At 34.6% G+C, this 17,224-nt stretch overlaps 2 protein-coding genes across 2 annotated transcripts; one reads left to right on the top strand and one right to left on the bottom strand.

Annotated features, from left to right (window-relative positions):
• Positions 1 to 292: 292 nt before the first annotated feature.
• LOC129886211 (serine--tRNA ligase) lies at positions 293 to 7,582 on the top strand. The gene is made up of 10 exons (XM_055960791.1): positions 293 to 448; positions 546 to 698; positions 1,000 to 1,070; positions 1,921 to 2,082; positions 2,164 to 2,269; positions 3,415 to 3,608; positions 4,028 to 4,131; positions 4,222 to 4,405; positions 6,600 to 6,779; positions 6,975 to 7,582. Exons 2-10 carry the CDS (start codon positions 566 to 568, stop codon positions 7,182 to 7,184), a joined length of 1,344 nt encoding a protein of 447 aa, XP_055816766.1. The 5' UTR covers positions 293 to 448; positions 546 to 565; the 3' UTR covers positions 7,185 to 7,582.
• A 4,132-nt stretch (positions 7,583 to 11,714) lies between these two features.
• On the bottom strand, positions 11,715 to 16,007 carry LOC129886210 (uncharacterized). Its single transcript, XM_055960790.1, has 6 exons — positions 15,743 to 16,007; positions 15,600 to 15,642; positions 15,421 to 15,501; positions 14,316 to 14,502; positions 12,223 to 12,490; positions 11,715 to 12,093 (listed from the first exon to the last, which is right to left on the bottom strand). Exons 1-6 carry the CDS (start codon positions 15,797 to 15,799, stop codon positions 11,887 to 11,889), a joined length of 843 nt encoding a protein of 280 aa, XP_055816765.1. The 5' UTR covers positions 15,800 to 16,007; the 3' UTR covers positions 11,715 to 11,886.
• Between the last annotated feature and the right edge of the window lie 1,217 nt (positions 16,008 to 17,224).

Raw genomic sequence — 17,224 nt, 5'->3', positions numbered from 1 at the left:
CTTAAAATAAGTTATATCAGAATTAGTAATCAGTACTGAAATTATCCCTATCAAATCATGGATTAATAATAATATCAGAATTTGTTATTATAAAAAAATAATAAAAATAATTTTTTTAAAATTGTATAATATATATTATTTTTAATACGATAAATTAAATCGTCAATAAATAATACTATCAAAATATTTAATCTCAACATACCTTAAGTTGGTTAGGTGTAGGACTAAAAGTACACTAGTTCATCCAATATTATGGATTATTAACACTCCATGTGAAAGAGGACTATTTTGATCCTAAGTTAAAATATGATGGACTATTTTAGGTTTTTTCTCTAAAAACGTTCGTACCCAACTGTTGCTTGGATATTGGTTTTAGGGGCCAAACACATAAACCCTCCGCCGCCGCCTTCGTCTTCGACTAGCATTTACCTTCACTCACATATCTCCGGTACTTCTTGTTTCATCTTCATTTTCTACTTCAACTTTTTTATAAACATCGATTTGGTTTTCCTTGCCAATTGATTTCGTTTTTTTTTTTTGTTCAGTTGTGAAAGTTGCAGAGAAGATGTTGGACATAAATCTCTTCAGAGAAGACAAGGGACACAATCCCGAAATCATTCGTGAATCCCAGCGTCGTCGGTTTGCCGATGTCAATCTTGTCGATCAGGTCATTCAACTTGACAGAGAATGGCGTCAGCGTAAGTCATCCTGTCCTCTTCAATTTACATTTCACGCACCAGATTTTTCTCTGTAAAATGTGTGTGTCTCATTCTGCTTATTAAAGTGTGTGATGAAAATAGAATTGATAGTAAGGGGAACTCTCATCTGTAAATATGGCTTCAGCACTGCTCTACTGATTTCAATTCCAATGTTACCAATTTCAAAAAATAATGCTTTGATGAATTGTTTGAGTATTAAAGATTGATAATGAGTTTGTGTCTAAATGTCAGTGGAGGAAACTAAAGGCGTGATTTGATGAGGATTTGTGTATTATTTCAGGCCAGTTTGAGGTTGATAACTTGCGGAAAGATTTCAACAAGATTAACAAAGAAGTTGCCAAGCTCAAAATTGTGAGTGTTCTATTTAGTTGTTGAATTCATCTGTCATTTTCTTCTTGTCAATTGTTCTTCACATGTTTTGATATTTTGTAATACGAGCTGATAATTCAGCACATTGACCAGCCTGACTCATGCCTACTTGGCATCGTGATTATTACAGTATATCACATCATTTATTTTGGACCTAACTGAAAGGAGAACCTAAGAAATTGATCAAATTGCAAGTGTAAACATGCATTTTAATGTACCGGTTAGGCAAACGGCAAGTCTGAAAGCTGTAGAGGATTAGATGGTAGAAAATATATATTACCTACATCTCTCTAATGTTTATATGCTGTTGATGACCCTAAATTCCAGTTCCAATGTTAGGCTTGGTCCTTCTCTAATGTTACAGTCTGAAAGTAAAAGCCAATATTTAAACCTTCTTTCTTGTTATGAAAAGAATTATCGAGGGTAAAAGCTTTATTTCTGTTCTGAAAAAGAAAGATTTAGTTTAGATTCCATAGTCAGAAGCAGAAGTGTTTTCCTTCTTTTTAGAAATAGATTGTCCCTCATGCTGGTGAGAAATGATGGATTTTAAGAGATAATATTACAATGATCTTCATGTTGTTATGATTATTTTTATGCTGGCTATCAACTTACCATGATTCTCCTCCTTTATTAGGACTTATGGCTCTACTAAACTCAAATAGGTGGGATGCTAATATTGGAAAATTTTAGTTCTTGATTCTTCAGAAACTAAAATTAATTCTACCCCTTTCATTGGCAACTGATTTAGTTTTCTTTTTTATTTATTACCAAGCATGTATATTTTTCTTAAGTGCAATTTTGGAGTTGATACTGTTCTTTTCCTTTGATAAAGTCTGGTGAGGATGCAAGTCAAAAAATTAAGGACACTGCAGAGAACAAGCAACTAACTGCAAAGAAAGAGGCAGAAGTACAGGAGGCTCGAGCCGCTTTATATTCAAAGCTGGAAATCATTGGTAACCTTGTGCATGATTCAGTGCCAGTTAGTAATGATGAGGTATGTAGATTTTGCTGCTTTTTTAGTGACATACATGAGCTTAAAATAGTACTTCTCTTTTAACCAAAGATTATTTTGTAGGCAAATAATGTTGTAGTTCGAACATGGGGAGAGAGGCGGACTGAGAAGGGTCTTAAAAATCATGTTGATCTCGTTGAAGCTCTTGGAATTGCAGACATAACAAAGGGTAAGGGCTATATTGAGCTTATGGGATTAGACATCTTGCATTTATTAAGTGCACTTGTTTTATGGATTGTGCTTTCTTGCATGTTATTTTGAATGACTCCCTGAACCAGGTAGCAATGAGTAATTTCTCGCCAGCTAATCCACATCATATACTGAATAGCTAACACATACTAGTAGGAGTTATCCTAATGCCGTGGAGAATATTCTTAATACTGAAAACTAAATGCATCATATTGTGTTTTTTTTTCTTAGCACGCTGTTGAAGTGAATATCTTTAGGGAAGCTCTGAAAGAGGGAAACCAGGTAGTTTGAGAAGTAGAAGTTGTTGATATCAAGGATTCTAAATGGTAAATTCCTTATTAGGTACTAGCTACACGCTACTTGTCCACATTCCCGTATTCACGACATTCTTGTTCTCAATTTTTCTAGAATTTCTATTTCCATTTCCTGAAACAGCTCCCCCCCCCCCCCCTTTTCCCAATACAAGCCTGGAATAAATAAATTGATACTGAATCGCTGCCTGCAAGAAAATATTACCAGGGCAAAAAATGTAGGTATTAGAAAACAGGACATCTTTCTCTAAAAACACCATAAGAGTGTTTTTTATGCATTAAATATCAAACAAACTTATATAGAATCCCATGATTGGCTGCTTATTTAAAACATGATGCTGAGCGGCTCTGCCTTTTCTCTCTCTCTCTCTCTCAGACTGGCTTTTTAATTTTACATTTACCCATTAAATGCTTGCTTTGTTCACAGTTTTATTTGGTCATATTTTGTATTCTGGAGTTGGTTTTCCATCCGTTACTTTTTATCTGGCAAGAAGGGGAGCCTTGGAGTAACTGGTAAAGTTGCTGCCATGTGACCAGGACGTCACGGGTTCAAAGCCTTGGAAACAGCCTCTGGCAGAAATGCAAGGTAAGGCTGCGTACAATAGACCTTTGTGGTCGGGCCCTTCTCCGGACCCTGCGCAGAGCAGGAGCTTTAGTGCACCGGGCTGCCCTTTTTACTTTTTATCTGTCAACCCACTATATTCAGGATAAATTGTTCCTCTTGCCCTTTTCCTTATTTTGTTGTTCAATTTGTATTCTTTTGTTCACTGGTATATTACTTGCAAGTTAATGCAAAGATATCTAAAATATATAGGTGCAAATGTTGCTGGAGGAAGAGGTTACTATCTGAAAGGGGATGGTGTACGTCTTAACCAAGCATTAATTAATTTTGCTCTTGATTTCCTGGAGAAGAGGAAATATACTCCATTGCAGACTCCGTTCTTCATGAGGAAAGATATTATGGCAAAGTGTGCTCAGTTAGCTCAGTTTGATGAAGAACTTTACAAGGTAATCTTCCGTATATTTTGGTACATGGAGCTGAATGGACTTAATAGAGACTCATAGTGCAGCCCATTCGATGAATTAGTTGCTGTAACTGCAACAGAAGTCCTTTTGAAAACAATGTCGGATTATTTTAGAGGATCCTTTGAGTCCTGTCAGAATGAAAAAATCTCCAATATACTGTTCATTAGTGATAGTAACTCATCATTTTTTTTTAAAGAAAAAGATATTTCACTAAATGGACAATAAAGTCCCAAAATATATACATCAGAATAGAATTTCCCTATCCCTGATGATTTAAGGTTACATTAACTCTACATTCTTAGCGTTATTCTTACAAGATGACAGGTATTTCATGCTTTCCTGTTTGAAATTATTGATGGCTTGGTGTCAAGACATACCTCAATTATCTTCTGTTTTGATAGGTCACTGGTGAGGGAGATGACAAATATCTGATTGCCACCGCTGAACAACCTCTCTGCGCTTATCATTTGGATGACTGGATTCATCCTTCACAGCTTCCGTTAAGGTATTGTAACACAACCTGGCACCAACAATGTCCTCTATTGCTTCTATTGCCAGTTGGCTTTTATGGACTAACATATATGCCATTCACCAGGTATGCTGGATATTCGTCATGCTTCCGCAAGGAAGCTGGTTCGCATGGCCGCGACACACTTGGAATTTTTAGAGTCCATCAGTTTGAGAAAGTGGAACAATTTTGTTTGACCAGTCCAAATGGCAATGACTCCTGGGACATGCATGAGGAGATGATTAAAAACTCAGAGGAATTCTTTCAGCAGGTACATCTGATTTTGTATTCCTTTTTCGGGGATATTGCCTTCTGTTAGAAGTATCTTTAAAGCTGCTCAAGCAATATTGATAGGACAAAGGTCTATTTCTAACTCAACGAGTCGCCAAAGTCCCTCAATCATTCATTGGAATCAGAATGTCCTTTTATTTGGGTTTGCACCTCCTGAACACACCGATGCAAAAACAATCACATTATCTCATTTAGCCCATCTGGGGTTCTTTTCTTGAAATAATCTTTCTTTTGTCCGCTATCCCATATTCTGATATATAGAGTTTAATTGCTTAATAAAATAGTATTCTATAATTAGCTATTTTTGAAATCGAAGTTGTTTGTTTAAGCGACTCAATTCTGTTAAATCCTGCAATTTTGTGCTTAAAGATATAGTGGTAATGAATAATTGAATTGCTGCAAATTGATCGGGCAGTTGCAAAATGAAGTTCTTTTGGAATAGGCCCAGAATCTGTTTTGCTTTTTAGTTTTTTTTATTAATCAGGACCTACTTGTGCACAACTGACTAATCCTACCAGGTACGACCTCCCACTAGCACATGTGTAGGGTGAATCTGCACATCAAGGTTTAGGTAGAAGGTAAGAATTCACCTTTTGTTGCCTCTGACTAATCCTACTTGTGTACAACTGACTGATCCTACCAGGTCCGACCTCCCACTAGCACATGTATAGGGTGAATTTGCACATCAAAGTTTAGGTAGAAGGTAAGAGTTACCTTTTGTTGCCTCTAAGGATTGGTTCCTAAGGTTGCTATTCCAACTCTTTGATCCTTAGGCCACCTCTTTAAGGGCTTTTGTCGCTCCTAGTGCTTTGATCTAGTGGTAAGACTGCAACTTGTGACGTGTGGGTTAGGTACAAGTAACATATTCAAAACTTGCCACTGACAAATGCCTAGTATTTAAGTCGAGAAGGTTAGAAGAGTGAGCCTGTTATTCACCGCGAGTTTTGAACCACTCCCTTGGTGTTTCTTGTTTATTAAAAAAAGATTATTAGTGAATTTACAATTAACCACTCACATTTAAGTCACTTATTAGCGACTTCGGTATCAAATAACTTAGTCATGCAAAACAGGTATAAGGGAATAATTGAAGTTCCTTAAATAACAGACCACCTCAACAGCTACCCATATAGGGAATCTGGACCGGAACCAAAAAATATATTGATGGGTAACTTTCCCATACATGTACTTTTCAACTGAATCATATATGTATTTTCCATGAGCATACGCGCAGAAAAGATACAGGAACCAGATACAGCAGAAAAGATGCTAAATTCTCCAACCCTACCAAGACATACTAGATACTGGGCTTTACCAACCTGGATGTGCAATTCTTCATACAGGAAATACTACAGAAAATGCTTGTGTAGAGGATGTATTAGGGTGCGTATGAGGCTGGTATTGGTTTTTAAAAGGGAAAATGTTTTCTAAAATTTATGATTATGTTGGACTGGTATGTTGGTTTGCCGATGATGGTTGGATTTTTCATTTGGTTGGAGTCTTGGCGGTGATGTTGGTTTAGTAATCGGCAACGACATGTGAGTCGCTGCTTATTGGATCCCAGCCTTTGGTTTTATCTAGACTAGATGGTTAGTAAGTTTTGTAATTTTGAGATTTACGTATCCAAAAAAACTTTGTACCTTTGAGATTTCTAAGACCACTATCTGAACAAAAATTCAGACTGAAATAGCTTCTGCAGCAAAGGAATGCATTCTAGTTCACTTTATTTCTAAATATTAGATAATTGTAGGTGTTTACTATTGGTCAGTCATGTTATCTATTATTAAACTTATCTCAAACTTTGCTTGACATACTCTGGGTGTAAGAAAATCTAAACATAGCTCTTCCATTATATCACTCTAGATTCCTTACCAAATTGTGGCTAGCGTTGGAGGTGTTTAGGGATTCCACCACCTATTGTCTTTTGGTTCTCTAGAGTCTAGATGACTAGTAAGCTTTATAACCCGAGATTTACGTATCCAAAAGAAGTTTATCCTTTTGAGATTTCTGAGACCACTATCTGATTAAAAAAAATTCACTCTGAAATGACTCTGCAGCTCAGGAATGGATTCTGTTTCACTGTGTCGACAATACTAGGCATTTACTTCTGTTTAGTCATATTATTTATCATTAGGCTGATTTCAAGGAAATCTAAATATCGCTTTTCTTGTTCACAGTTAAATATTCCTTACCAAATTGTGGCTATTGTTTCTGGCGCACTGAATGATGCCGCAGCAAAAAAGTATGATCTGGAAGGGTGGTACCCTGCATCATCGACTTATAGAGAGCTTGTGTCCTGCTCAAACTGCACAGACTATCAGTCGAGGAAATTGGAAATTCGGTTTGGACAGAAGAAGGTAATTTTCCCTTCATAGGACATGTATGGCTGCAAAAGAAGAAATCTCTAGGCATTAAGCCAATAATTGTTGATTTATTGTCTTTCACTAGTGGTGTTTATTCAGAGTGTTTGCGAACAGGGCAAGTCAGCTTCAGTTTCCAATGTTTATATTGTCACACAAATCTGAACTACTTTGACATTATTGTTTCCTTAGGGTAATGAGCAAGCGAAGCAGTATGTGCATTTATTGAACTCCACCCTTACAGCGACAGAGAGGACTATGTGCTGTATACTTGAGAACAACCAGAGGGAGGATGGAGTTGAAATTCCTGAAGTTCTACGGCCATACATGGGCGGGAAGACATTCATGCCTTTCCAGGACCCTCCAGCAAAAGAAGCTAAAGGAAAGAAGTCAAAGGCATGATAATCTATCCAATCTTACACTTAAACTTCCATTGTGAAAAGAGCTGATGCATGTATTCTCTTGAACTTGTACCCCCTCCTTATAAGAAGCCCCGAGGAGGAACAAGGGAATGAAGGCAAGGACGGCTAGTTTTGAATTTTGGAAGTGTAACAAACGAATTAGAAAACAGTTTATTTAAGTGGGGTCATCAACATAGAAAAGCAGATTGCTATTCCCACTTGATGTCATTTTTGGTTTTTAACTCATATTACTCTGTGGGGCAGATGTTAATTTCATGATTATTTAAACCTGTTTCGAACCTATATTTTGCTGTTATCCCTACTGTAGATGGAATTGTCAGTAATGATTTTCTGAATCAAGGGATTTTACAGTAATGGGCTGGTTAGTAGTATGGGAAAGCTCATGACTATATTACCATTATGGTGAAATGACTGTAGAGGGAGCCTGTTCATTCTCTTAAGTTAATTCATAACATTGTGACATTCTTATTTTAAAAAAAATGGTTTCAACTTATCAAACATCTTGTTGAAGTGAATACATATTTCACTTATTAAAAATTTCTAACAAATTGTTTGGTTTATACATGAAAAGTTCAAAATCCTACAAATTGCTGGATATTGTGGTAATTTTTCGTTGCTTTCATCAATGGTATTCTGCAAGATATTTGAGAAACAATTGCGTTATGTGACATGCAAGTTTTTGAGGATACTATAGATATATGTACATTGATACATGTCCTATCAAATCTCTGGTACTACCAGTTTTCAGAGGCAAGTTGTTATACGCAAAGGGGAGCCTAAATTAGAATATTACTAGTAGAAATTAAATGAGAGGAAAGTTGAAGTAAACTCGAAGATGCTTTTTGGAGTAATTCAATGTAGGACCTAATTAGTCCTTAATCCATGTGATAAAAGGGTCCTACAATGAGCTTAATTTTCAACGCGTGTGCATGATGTTATCTTTTTCTACAAGTTTATTAGTCACATCCCCATGGAAATCACAACTACAATTATTAGTCAAATTAATGAGGAAAATGGGAGTTATTTAATTCAGTCCTTCTGTATTATTGAAGTCAATAATTAAAGGATGTTTTAGACTTATTCTGCAAGCTTCAAAGTCTTATTCAATGTTCACCATTCTATGCACTCCACAAATGACCCTACATGTATTCCAACATAATTATTTTTTTATTAAAAAAAAACTTATTAATTATTCCATAAAAGTAGAGGAAAATTGAATTTTTGAACTCACTGTAATATTAAAAAATTGGAAATCCTGTAGTACTTTTCAAAGGTTTCTTTTGCTATATGGTAATCTTCTTGTTTGTTTGGGTAAATCTCTTTCTTTTTTACCTTTTTTTTGCAGTGGCCTGATTTTTTCCTCTCCGTGAATCAATGAAAGAATTACACAATAATATTAAAGAGACTGATGTAATATTCTACTTGAGAAAACAGCGTTCACATGGTGGGAAATAGGTAAATGTAAGCAGGTTTTACAATCTAAATAATGAAAGAATAAAAGAAAATCTCATACTCAAATCTCTAGGGATTTCCAGAGCTGTTGATTACAAGAAGTCAAAGAAAAGGCAGTAATTTATTTTTATATTTTTTTTAAAAAAAAGGAACTCCCAAGTGTTTTGTTCCATTATTACAAAAATGACAATGATTCACAGCCCCTTACAAAGCAATTCGTTTGTATCTTTCATGCAAGGGGTTGTGAAGCATCTCCAATCATACCAATTCTTTTTGCTAACATACAAAATAGTATAAGAATATTACTCGCACCCAAAGGTGTGGTGTAGTGGTCCTATAAATGATCAGATGGGCTTTATCGAAGCAAAACTCAAATTCCAGCAGAAACAAAAAACGATAAATGGTGATTGAATTTCTTGAGTTACCCACGTCGTTGTTTATGCCGCAAGAGATAACAAGTACCTAAAGAATACACACCTTGCAATGATTTATCTATATATGTACAACTATCTCTTCTTTAATTTACTCATCTATTGTGCAAGGGATCAGGAGTAGAGGGCACTTCTCTATTGACATATGCAACAAAACCACCTTCATCATCTCCAATAATATGGCTTCTCCTTGTAATAGCTACAGGACTTTGTGCATTATCTTCCATATTAATGTTGTTGTTATCTTGCTCCATCAGGTACCCGCGACCTCCCAAAACATCTTGTTGTATCGTCACAAAGATCATTAATAAAAGTACTATACTTCTTTTGGCAAACATGGCCCTTTAATGATTGATGTATTTTGCGTGAGAATGTGTTTGTATTGAAAAATATTAAAGATATTGCTACTGAACCAAGTGAGAAAAGATTAAATGTTGTGAATGAGTATATATATTTGAGGGAGCTGCATGGTAGTAGCTTTCTAAACAATGTGTGTGTGAAAAGTAATTAGTCAATATATACAAAGGGCTTTCGGTTTTGTGTGGGATTTGGTTGAATTTTTTTTTTTGTTTTGGTTAGTAATTTTAAATAAAGAAGTTACATTCTTGGAGAAGTATGGATGATGACAAAATGTAATGTCAGCACAAACAGTGATTGCTAAAATTCTTAGAAATTTCTACCAATAGGCTTTTTCTATAAACTTTTAGGTAAAAATCCACATACCTTAAATTCAGGATCTAACTTGACTCTAGCTTAGTATCTTTCCCTAAAAGTCTAAAAGGCCAAAACCTAATGTTTGTGCAAATACCTAGGTTATAGTAGGACTTAATTTAGCTCTTGTGTTGACTGTGACCTACGCCCTAAAGTTCAAAACAAAAAATTAAAATTTGTGGTTTAAAATAAGTAATAGAATTTTAAAATCTAATTTTTTTCTTAATTAAGGAAAGTGACACTCTTTATATGATAGACTAACAAGAAAAATGTGTAACGAATCGAATGAATCGAACAGGGAGAAATATGTTAAAAGTACTTTATGGCTTTGATTTCATAATCAAAAGGGTTCTTGCCTTTGAAGAAACAAACACATTTTTCATAAAAGGCATCTTTAGCGTTTTGTTTTGTTTTGAGTTAGACTTCTTCCTTGGTTTAATACCATCTTTTGTTTCTTCTTTTGTTCTAACCTCTCTTAAAAGTAGAGATTTGTACTATTAAATTATCATCTCTCTCTATCTCTCCGACCATGAAATCTTGTGACGTTTTGTTTAAATTATATACTATAGTAAAACGAGTTATTGGTACTCTTTCTTTTGCATCAAGTCGATTATGCTTTTTTCCTCAAAAGCTCAACTCTTTCTTCAATAGGTTAATTGATTACTATAAATGAGTACTCATTTCTTGAATTTTTCTGACTTATATATGTTTTGGTACTTTGGGATTTATTTTTATTAACAAGTTAACAGACAACCTTCTTGATTTATTAAATCTACTTCTTCACAATTCATTGACGGGTTTTTTGTGTTTGGGCAAATTGTTTTTTTCCCTTTTACTAATGCCTAATTTTTTTACTAAGCAAACCAGTTAATATCTCTAATGCACTAAACGTATTGGAAAATGAGCACTTATAGAGTTAAGAGGCGTAGCATCTAGATGAGCCATTTGACGTGGTGTCTAGCCGCCTTCTTGGTTTTTGAAATTCTTGTAATTACTTTTGAAATATGCCTGGAGAAAATACCCTTTCTACTATGATTTCCGGGGGAGAAGAAAGTCATATATATATATATACACACACACTTGGGCCGCAGGAAGAACATCTTTCTATATTTATTCAAAGATCTGAAATTGCTAGTCAAGTTGCTAATTGAGTTATGGCTTAGGGTGATTAAACTGTATTCCCCTCGGGAAAAAATACCTTTGTTTTAGTGGCACATTGGTTAAACTCTAAGATACAATCACTACACGTGTTGTATAATGTATATGGTTAAACTTTGAGATTATGATCATGTGTTGGGATCTTCCTGTATGCTAACTGGCAAAATTATAGCTTGCAGTAGTTGTCTCCTCATGTCTTAGCCAACTTGATGACTTCAAAAGATTCCAGGGTCGTCGATTTAATCAATCTTTCTAAATATATATACTCCATCGACTTGTGAAAAAGTTTATACGTAAATTTAATATCATGTATGAAGAAAAAGAACCCCTCTTTATATTCACAATGAATGGTCTGACTATGAGGAGATATAGAATTAACGAGTGCAGCAGCAAGAGTTGATAAAATAGTAATTAATCATTAGAATCAAATGTTGACCGCAAAAGGAGAAGGCAAAGTAAGAAATGGTAAGACAACAAATTGAAAATTTGGTCATTCAAGGATCATCGTGGCAAGCAAAAGTATTTCCGCATGCTTTGAATATCTTGTAGGTGGAATTTGCTAACAAATCTTGACATTAGAATTAAAACCCCACTAAATACAAATGCTTGACCAAATCATCGATCCCTGGAACTTCAAGACCAATATTAAAGCTCAAAAGGGTAACATTCTCAAACCTACTTATGAAGACACCGCTAAAGATTTTGACATACACCTTAAAATAAAGGGGAAAAGAGGACCAAAAGTTGAGAAAGAACCCTTTTGTTGAAAGTGAACTATATTATTGTATATCGTCAAAAATGAATGAATACAGTTCCGTTTCAATGACCAAGCCACACTTCCAGTCAAGTGATACGAAGAACAGTGTGCTCACTCTGTGATTAATATGACATGTTCAAACCGATCCTCGACACATTTCAATAGTGTCATAGCTATACTGTAACGTTGAATAAGTAAACCCTCAGTACCAAAGCAAGAGCAAGTTGCAACAGGAAGATAGCAGCCACAATAAAGAACCACCTTTCGCCAGCCGATGCTATATGGTGTTTCAGATTAAGAGAAACAAATGTGGCAGACATGAAGCCAGCTACACCAGCAACCACCCATCTCACTATCTCCCAGGGAATAAGAGACAGACACTGTAAACAGAGTAACCATAGATCTTAGTAAGGATCTTAATGCCAAATTTAAAATGAGAGTGAAATGGTTAATCAAGCAACAGGATTCCAAAAGTTCAACAAAAGTATACTGTAATCACGAAAACTTACCAATGCTGGAATGAAGACAAAAAGGGAATAGCCATAAAGGCACAGCAGCTGAACGAGACCAGATGGAGCAGAGAAGTACTTGAGGACTAGAAACAAGCAAAGAGGAACTATAGTGGAATAACCATAGAATAAACCCGCGGACCATGTGACAAGGTTGATGTCATAGTTCCACTCCTTGTTCTGTAGCTTGTGTGCTATATAGGTAATAAATGTACCAATGGAAGCCGCAACAAAAACCAAGGTACTGCATATCCAGAACGGGCCATACCTAAAATGAAAAAATTGTATAGTTATGGTAGACAAGTTTGCAAATATGGAAACAATTGAAAAATGCACTGATAATATCTTAAGGAACACCATCCAATGTAGATAATGGCTGCATAAGCATCTAGCAAGAGTTTAGGCTGGTCTAGATGCAAAGTTTGCAAACGTTTTTTCTCTTTCCTACACTGCATCCTTTAGCAAAACTTTCCTGCAGGCAAGTTCTGAACAAGTTTCTTCTTACTCACAGAACAGGTAAAGCTGGGGCTAAAGACATACAGAGAGGCAGTAGTGGCAAAACTTCATTTGCTAATCAATGTTCTTTCTTTTTTTAATTTCTTTTAGTAGGTTGTTTCATTGTTGTTACTTGTTTGTCCAGAAAGGTATTGAAATTCCATAGGTGCACTTCCAATTCCGACAAAGCAAACCAAATGGAAACCAAGTGAAAAAGAAGCAAAGGCATGAAACCAGTCATAATTTATCACAAGGCCAACAACTGAAATAACTTTTCTTCAAACAAATTTGACAATCATCACATCATTGGTTCCATCATTCTAAGCAGAATCCAGAACAACCATTATAAGCTTGCCAATAAACAAATATGCTTTTATATCCTGCTCAGAAGTGACGGAGGAACATGCATAAAGAAGATGAAACAAGAAGCAATAAATAGCTGAATGATGCAAATCCACCCACCCAAACAAAAACCACTAAGCAACTTAAAATACAGAAAAGTAAAAATAAAATTTATGAAAAGAAACCAAGGAAATAAAATGCCCGAATCATACAATAGAGTAGCTTAAGCAATCTTAATATAATAGTAGAAGACGTGTAGTAATAAGAGATAGAAGAAGAAAGCAAAACAAATGCATATAACTTCTAGAAGGAAATCTGATGATTTGCACAAAATACACTAGCAACAGTACATAGCACGGCACAAATTCCAACTCGAAATTGGAAAAGATAACAGCCCATATTTTTCTCAGTTGCTTTTTCTGTAATGGTAATTTTCAAAATATACCACCAGAATTTGAAACAAACTCCCTTTGTTACATTCCTAAATTTAACAGAGAATCGAAGGAAAATTAACAGAATTGCCCCTTCAGTTCCCCTTCCTTAAAGTTTTTCAAGCGGGAATATCACTTGACATAAACATTAGACGAACAAGCAACAAGAACTAACAAATCTTTATCACAACAAGAATTATAAAAAATTGTTCCATATACACTAGCCTGAATTTACACAACACAATCCCCTTACAACCAGCACTTAATTGGAACTTCAACACCAAAATAAATCATTATTTAAATCGAACAGTCAAGAACAGTGGGGAAAAAAAAGGTCAAGAACAGTGGCTTTGCCATATTATGTCAGGCCCATTAGACAACCTCCTCTTAGTCATTTTCTGCTTCTAAGGTAAAAATCAAGGTCTAAATAGCTGATCAATGAGAATATTGTAGGCTGGAATTGTCAGAAAGGGATACTCGTTAAGGGGAATCTCCCCCCAAAATCAAAAATAAAAATAAAAAATCGAACAATAATATTCAAGAAGAGAAGTGTCAACAGGAGGGAGACACATTCTTGTTCTCTTAGAAATGGGAAATACCAAGGGCAGAGAACTGATGGAAGTGAATGGGATAAAAAATATAAATGTCATTTAATAATAGTCAAACCCCACCTTATCAAAAAAAAATGGTAAAAGCCCAAAAACCTATATTTCCAGGAAACAACTACTAGTGATAAGTTTTCATAAGAGCTATAATTCAGAATAGTATACGAGAAATAAAGGCTAATTCAATAAACGATAGAAAATGAAAGAATGGGGAGCATACAAATCTGGCTTATCGGCAGTCTTCTCCGAAAAGGACCCCGTGAATGGAAGGAGTGAATCTTTTATCCTCTCTAGAACATCAGAGGTATCAACATCAAAATAGGGCTTATAAGCAGCAATAGTGAAAGCGCGAAACCAACCACTCTGCTGGGGCTCATCAGAACCGGATACTGGTTTAGAGAATGTATCTACAACAACAAATTATAATTATTAAACAAAAAGAGAATAGAAGTAATTTCAACTTGAACCAAGAAAAATAAATTTGCTAAAGGTACTAATAACATAATGAAAAGGACAGAATAGCATGACTTGCAGCTTCCTTCAGTTAATGCTTTGAGAGTTTATCTTTTTGGAGATAATGAAATAACTAAATAGTCAATATGAAGGAGCATCAGATGATACAACCTGTATGGAACTAGGTATACCTAGAGTACATGTAACCACATTATTGTCTGGAAAAACGATCTCTACCTCACCATATTAGGTATACCTAATATTTTTTGCCTCTATTGAAGTTTAACCTAAGACCTCATGGTTCTCAACCCATTTCATTGAACACTAGGCCACACCAGAGGCAGATCGAGCATTTAAACTCTATGGATTCAACTCTTAAGGTTTTTCGCAATGAACCCATTATATTTTTAAAGTTATGGGCTCATATTTACTATTTGTTGCAATTTTATTGAATTTATAAGAACTTCTGTTCCGCATAGTAAGTATTGGGTTCAGATGAACCCAGTACCGTAACGGTGGATCTGTCCCTGGGCAACACCCTTGGGTGCGGAATTGAATATACTTAACAACAGGAAATGTTAGCAAACTCAACTTTAGCAACAGAACGTGCCTAGACCCTTACCTGATACAAGAGTAGTATCAGCAACTTCAAAGATCTAGAATCAAACCTACAAGCTGCACTAGCTCCAATACTAATATGTCTAAATTCTAAAGAATCCTGCTTCTTTTTCCTTTAACTCTTTTCTTCTTACTTTTGCAGAAAACTGAGCTGAATTTAGCTGAAACCTACACGCTTTATGATAGCAATCATACTATTATTTTATTATATGTATCCAAAAACAGTAGTATATCAGTAAATTAGGAGCAGATACCGTCAGCATCGCGTGGAGGTCCAGAAGCACCAGAGATTTTCCCATGGGAACTGGAAGGTGGAAATGTCTGCAAATTCGACTCTGCGATCACAAATTAAGTCCAAATTTCACAAACTAATTCAATATGATCCCAAACAAAAACTAATCGTATGATTTTGCTGAAAATGTGAAGACATTACCAGTGAATTTGACGGCAACTTGACCAGGTGGATCTGCGGCTGCCTGCAATAATCAAGAAAATACACAATTAGATCTGAACAACGGCTAGAAGAATAATTCAATGAAACCGAAAAAAATTTTAGAAAAATTGAGAAAAACTTACCGGAACAGATCCTGAAACATTTTGATTATCAATTGCGGTGTAGTTGCTGGACATCATCTTCGTTTCTTTTCTATATACGAATAAAGGGGATTTTTATGTCTGTATATATGCAAATTTCTTCTTTCAGCTCAGTCTCAGACACAGATCTGTGATCCTCCCCAAATTGTTTCTATTGTTCCCTTTTTTATTTTTTATTTCTTTTTTCCTTTTTGGGGTTTTGTTGGTTTGGTTTTTTCAAGCGAGGGGTGGTGGATCTCCTTGCCAAAATTTCTGAGACAAATATATTAAGCTTAATAATTTTTTTAATACTCTCTATAATTATATTTATGTTTATTGTGGTCATTAATGTTTGTATATTTTGATGCATTTTACAAATTGAATTTTCAAGGAAAAGATCTCTGTCACAACTTGGGCTTTTTCATTTGTATATCTCGTTGTATTATATAAATTGAATTTTTAAAGAAATTGTATATATTCGCTTTCAGATTTGTATATTCGCTTCTAGACTTGTTTTAGAGATTTGTATATTTGCTTCTAGATTTGTATATTCGCTTTCAGATTTGCTTTAGAGATTTGTATATTAGCTTTCAGATTTGCGTATGAACCTCCAAATTTGTATAATAGTAAATTTCATCAAACTATATCTAATTCATATAATTAATTAAAATTATACCCTTATAACGCATGATTATAGTAGTAATGTTTGCCGGTTAATTTTCCCATCTTCTAATATATTTGGAATTTGGGTTATGGGTCCCAACTTTCCAAAGGGTTACGTAGTGAAATTTTTGCCCATTGTTCCTTTTCGACGTAATTGTTCAGTAAATGATTAGATTGTTTTTTTGTTATAATTATGAAATTTTTAGATAATGGTTTAAAATTATTTTTGAGTAAAATTAAATATTTATATGAAAACATTAGGTCACCATCTAAATTTTTATAAATTATTGTAAATGTTAGACAATAATCTATTTTATCTTTTAAGTTAAGCAACAAATAAATATTAAACTCGAGCCTGAAATTATCCCGGAAGAGTAGTATTTGCACTATTCTTTTTTTAAGAATAAGAATAAATCTGTATAAGTGAATAAGCACGTATAAACGAATCTTCTCATTCAGCTTTCTTATTTTTTGTAGAAAATTTGGGAGAAAGTAAAAAGGAAATAAATTGGAAAATTTGTTTCAAATTAAAGGATAAAATTTAGTAAGAGTATTGGTAGAAAACATGCATAAGCTATCATACAAAATCTAGTTCTGGTTTTCTCGATAGACTATATATAGATTTTTTGTGAAATATATTATAATTGCCCTATACAAGTTCTCGTTTGAAAGTTAATTCTTTTTTTTATGGGAAAACAATTCATTTGAGTTTTTTCTTTGATTAATTTAAATATTAAGTGCACAAATATAAAATAGCGAGTACTTAACCGAGAATGAAATCATTCTCGTTTAAATGAAAAAGGTGCAAGTAGCTTCGATATC

The sequence above is a fragment of the Solanum dulcamara genome, chromosome 4, assembly GCF_947179165.1.
Source record: "Solanum dulcamara chromosome 4, daSolDulc1.2, whole genome shotgun sequence".
NCBI classification, from domain to species: domain Eukaryota; kingdom Viridiplantae; phylum Streptophyta; class Magnoliopsida; order Solanales; family Solanaceae; genus Solanum; species Solanum dulcamara.
This window is presented reverse-complemented; position numbering and strand designations above follow the sequence as displayed.

Excerpts from the sequence above, each read along its gene's own strand:
- LOC129886211 (XM_055960791.1), top strand. The coding sequence starts at position 566 with ATGTTGGACATAAATCTCTTCAGAGAAGACAAGGGACACAATCCCGAA. Across the intron at positions 699-999 it reads TGACAGAGAATGGCGTCAGC|GCCAGTTTGAGGTTGATAAC; the intron begins GTAAGTCATCCT and ends GTATTATTTCAG. Across the intron at positions 4,132-4,221 it reads CCTTCACAGCTTCCGTTAAG|GTATGCTGGATATTCGTCAT; the intron begins GTATTGTAACAC and ends GCCATTCACCAG.
- LOC129886210 (XM_055960790.1), bottom strand. The coding sequence starts at position 15,799 with ATGATGTCCAGCAACTACACCGCAATTGATAATCAAAATGTTTCAGGA. Across the intron at positions 14,503-15,420 it reads ACCTCCACGCGATGCTGACG|ATACATTCTCTAAACCAGTA; the intron begins GTATCTGCTCCT and ends TTGTTGTTGTAG. Across the intron at positions 12,491-14,315 it reads ACTGCCGATAAGCCAGATTT|GTATGGCCCGTTCTGGATAT; the intron begins GTATGCTCCCCA and ends TTTTCATTTTAG.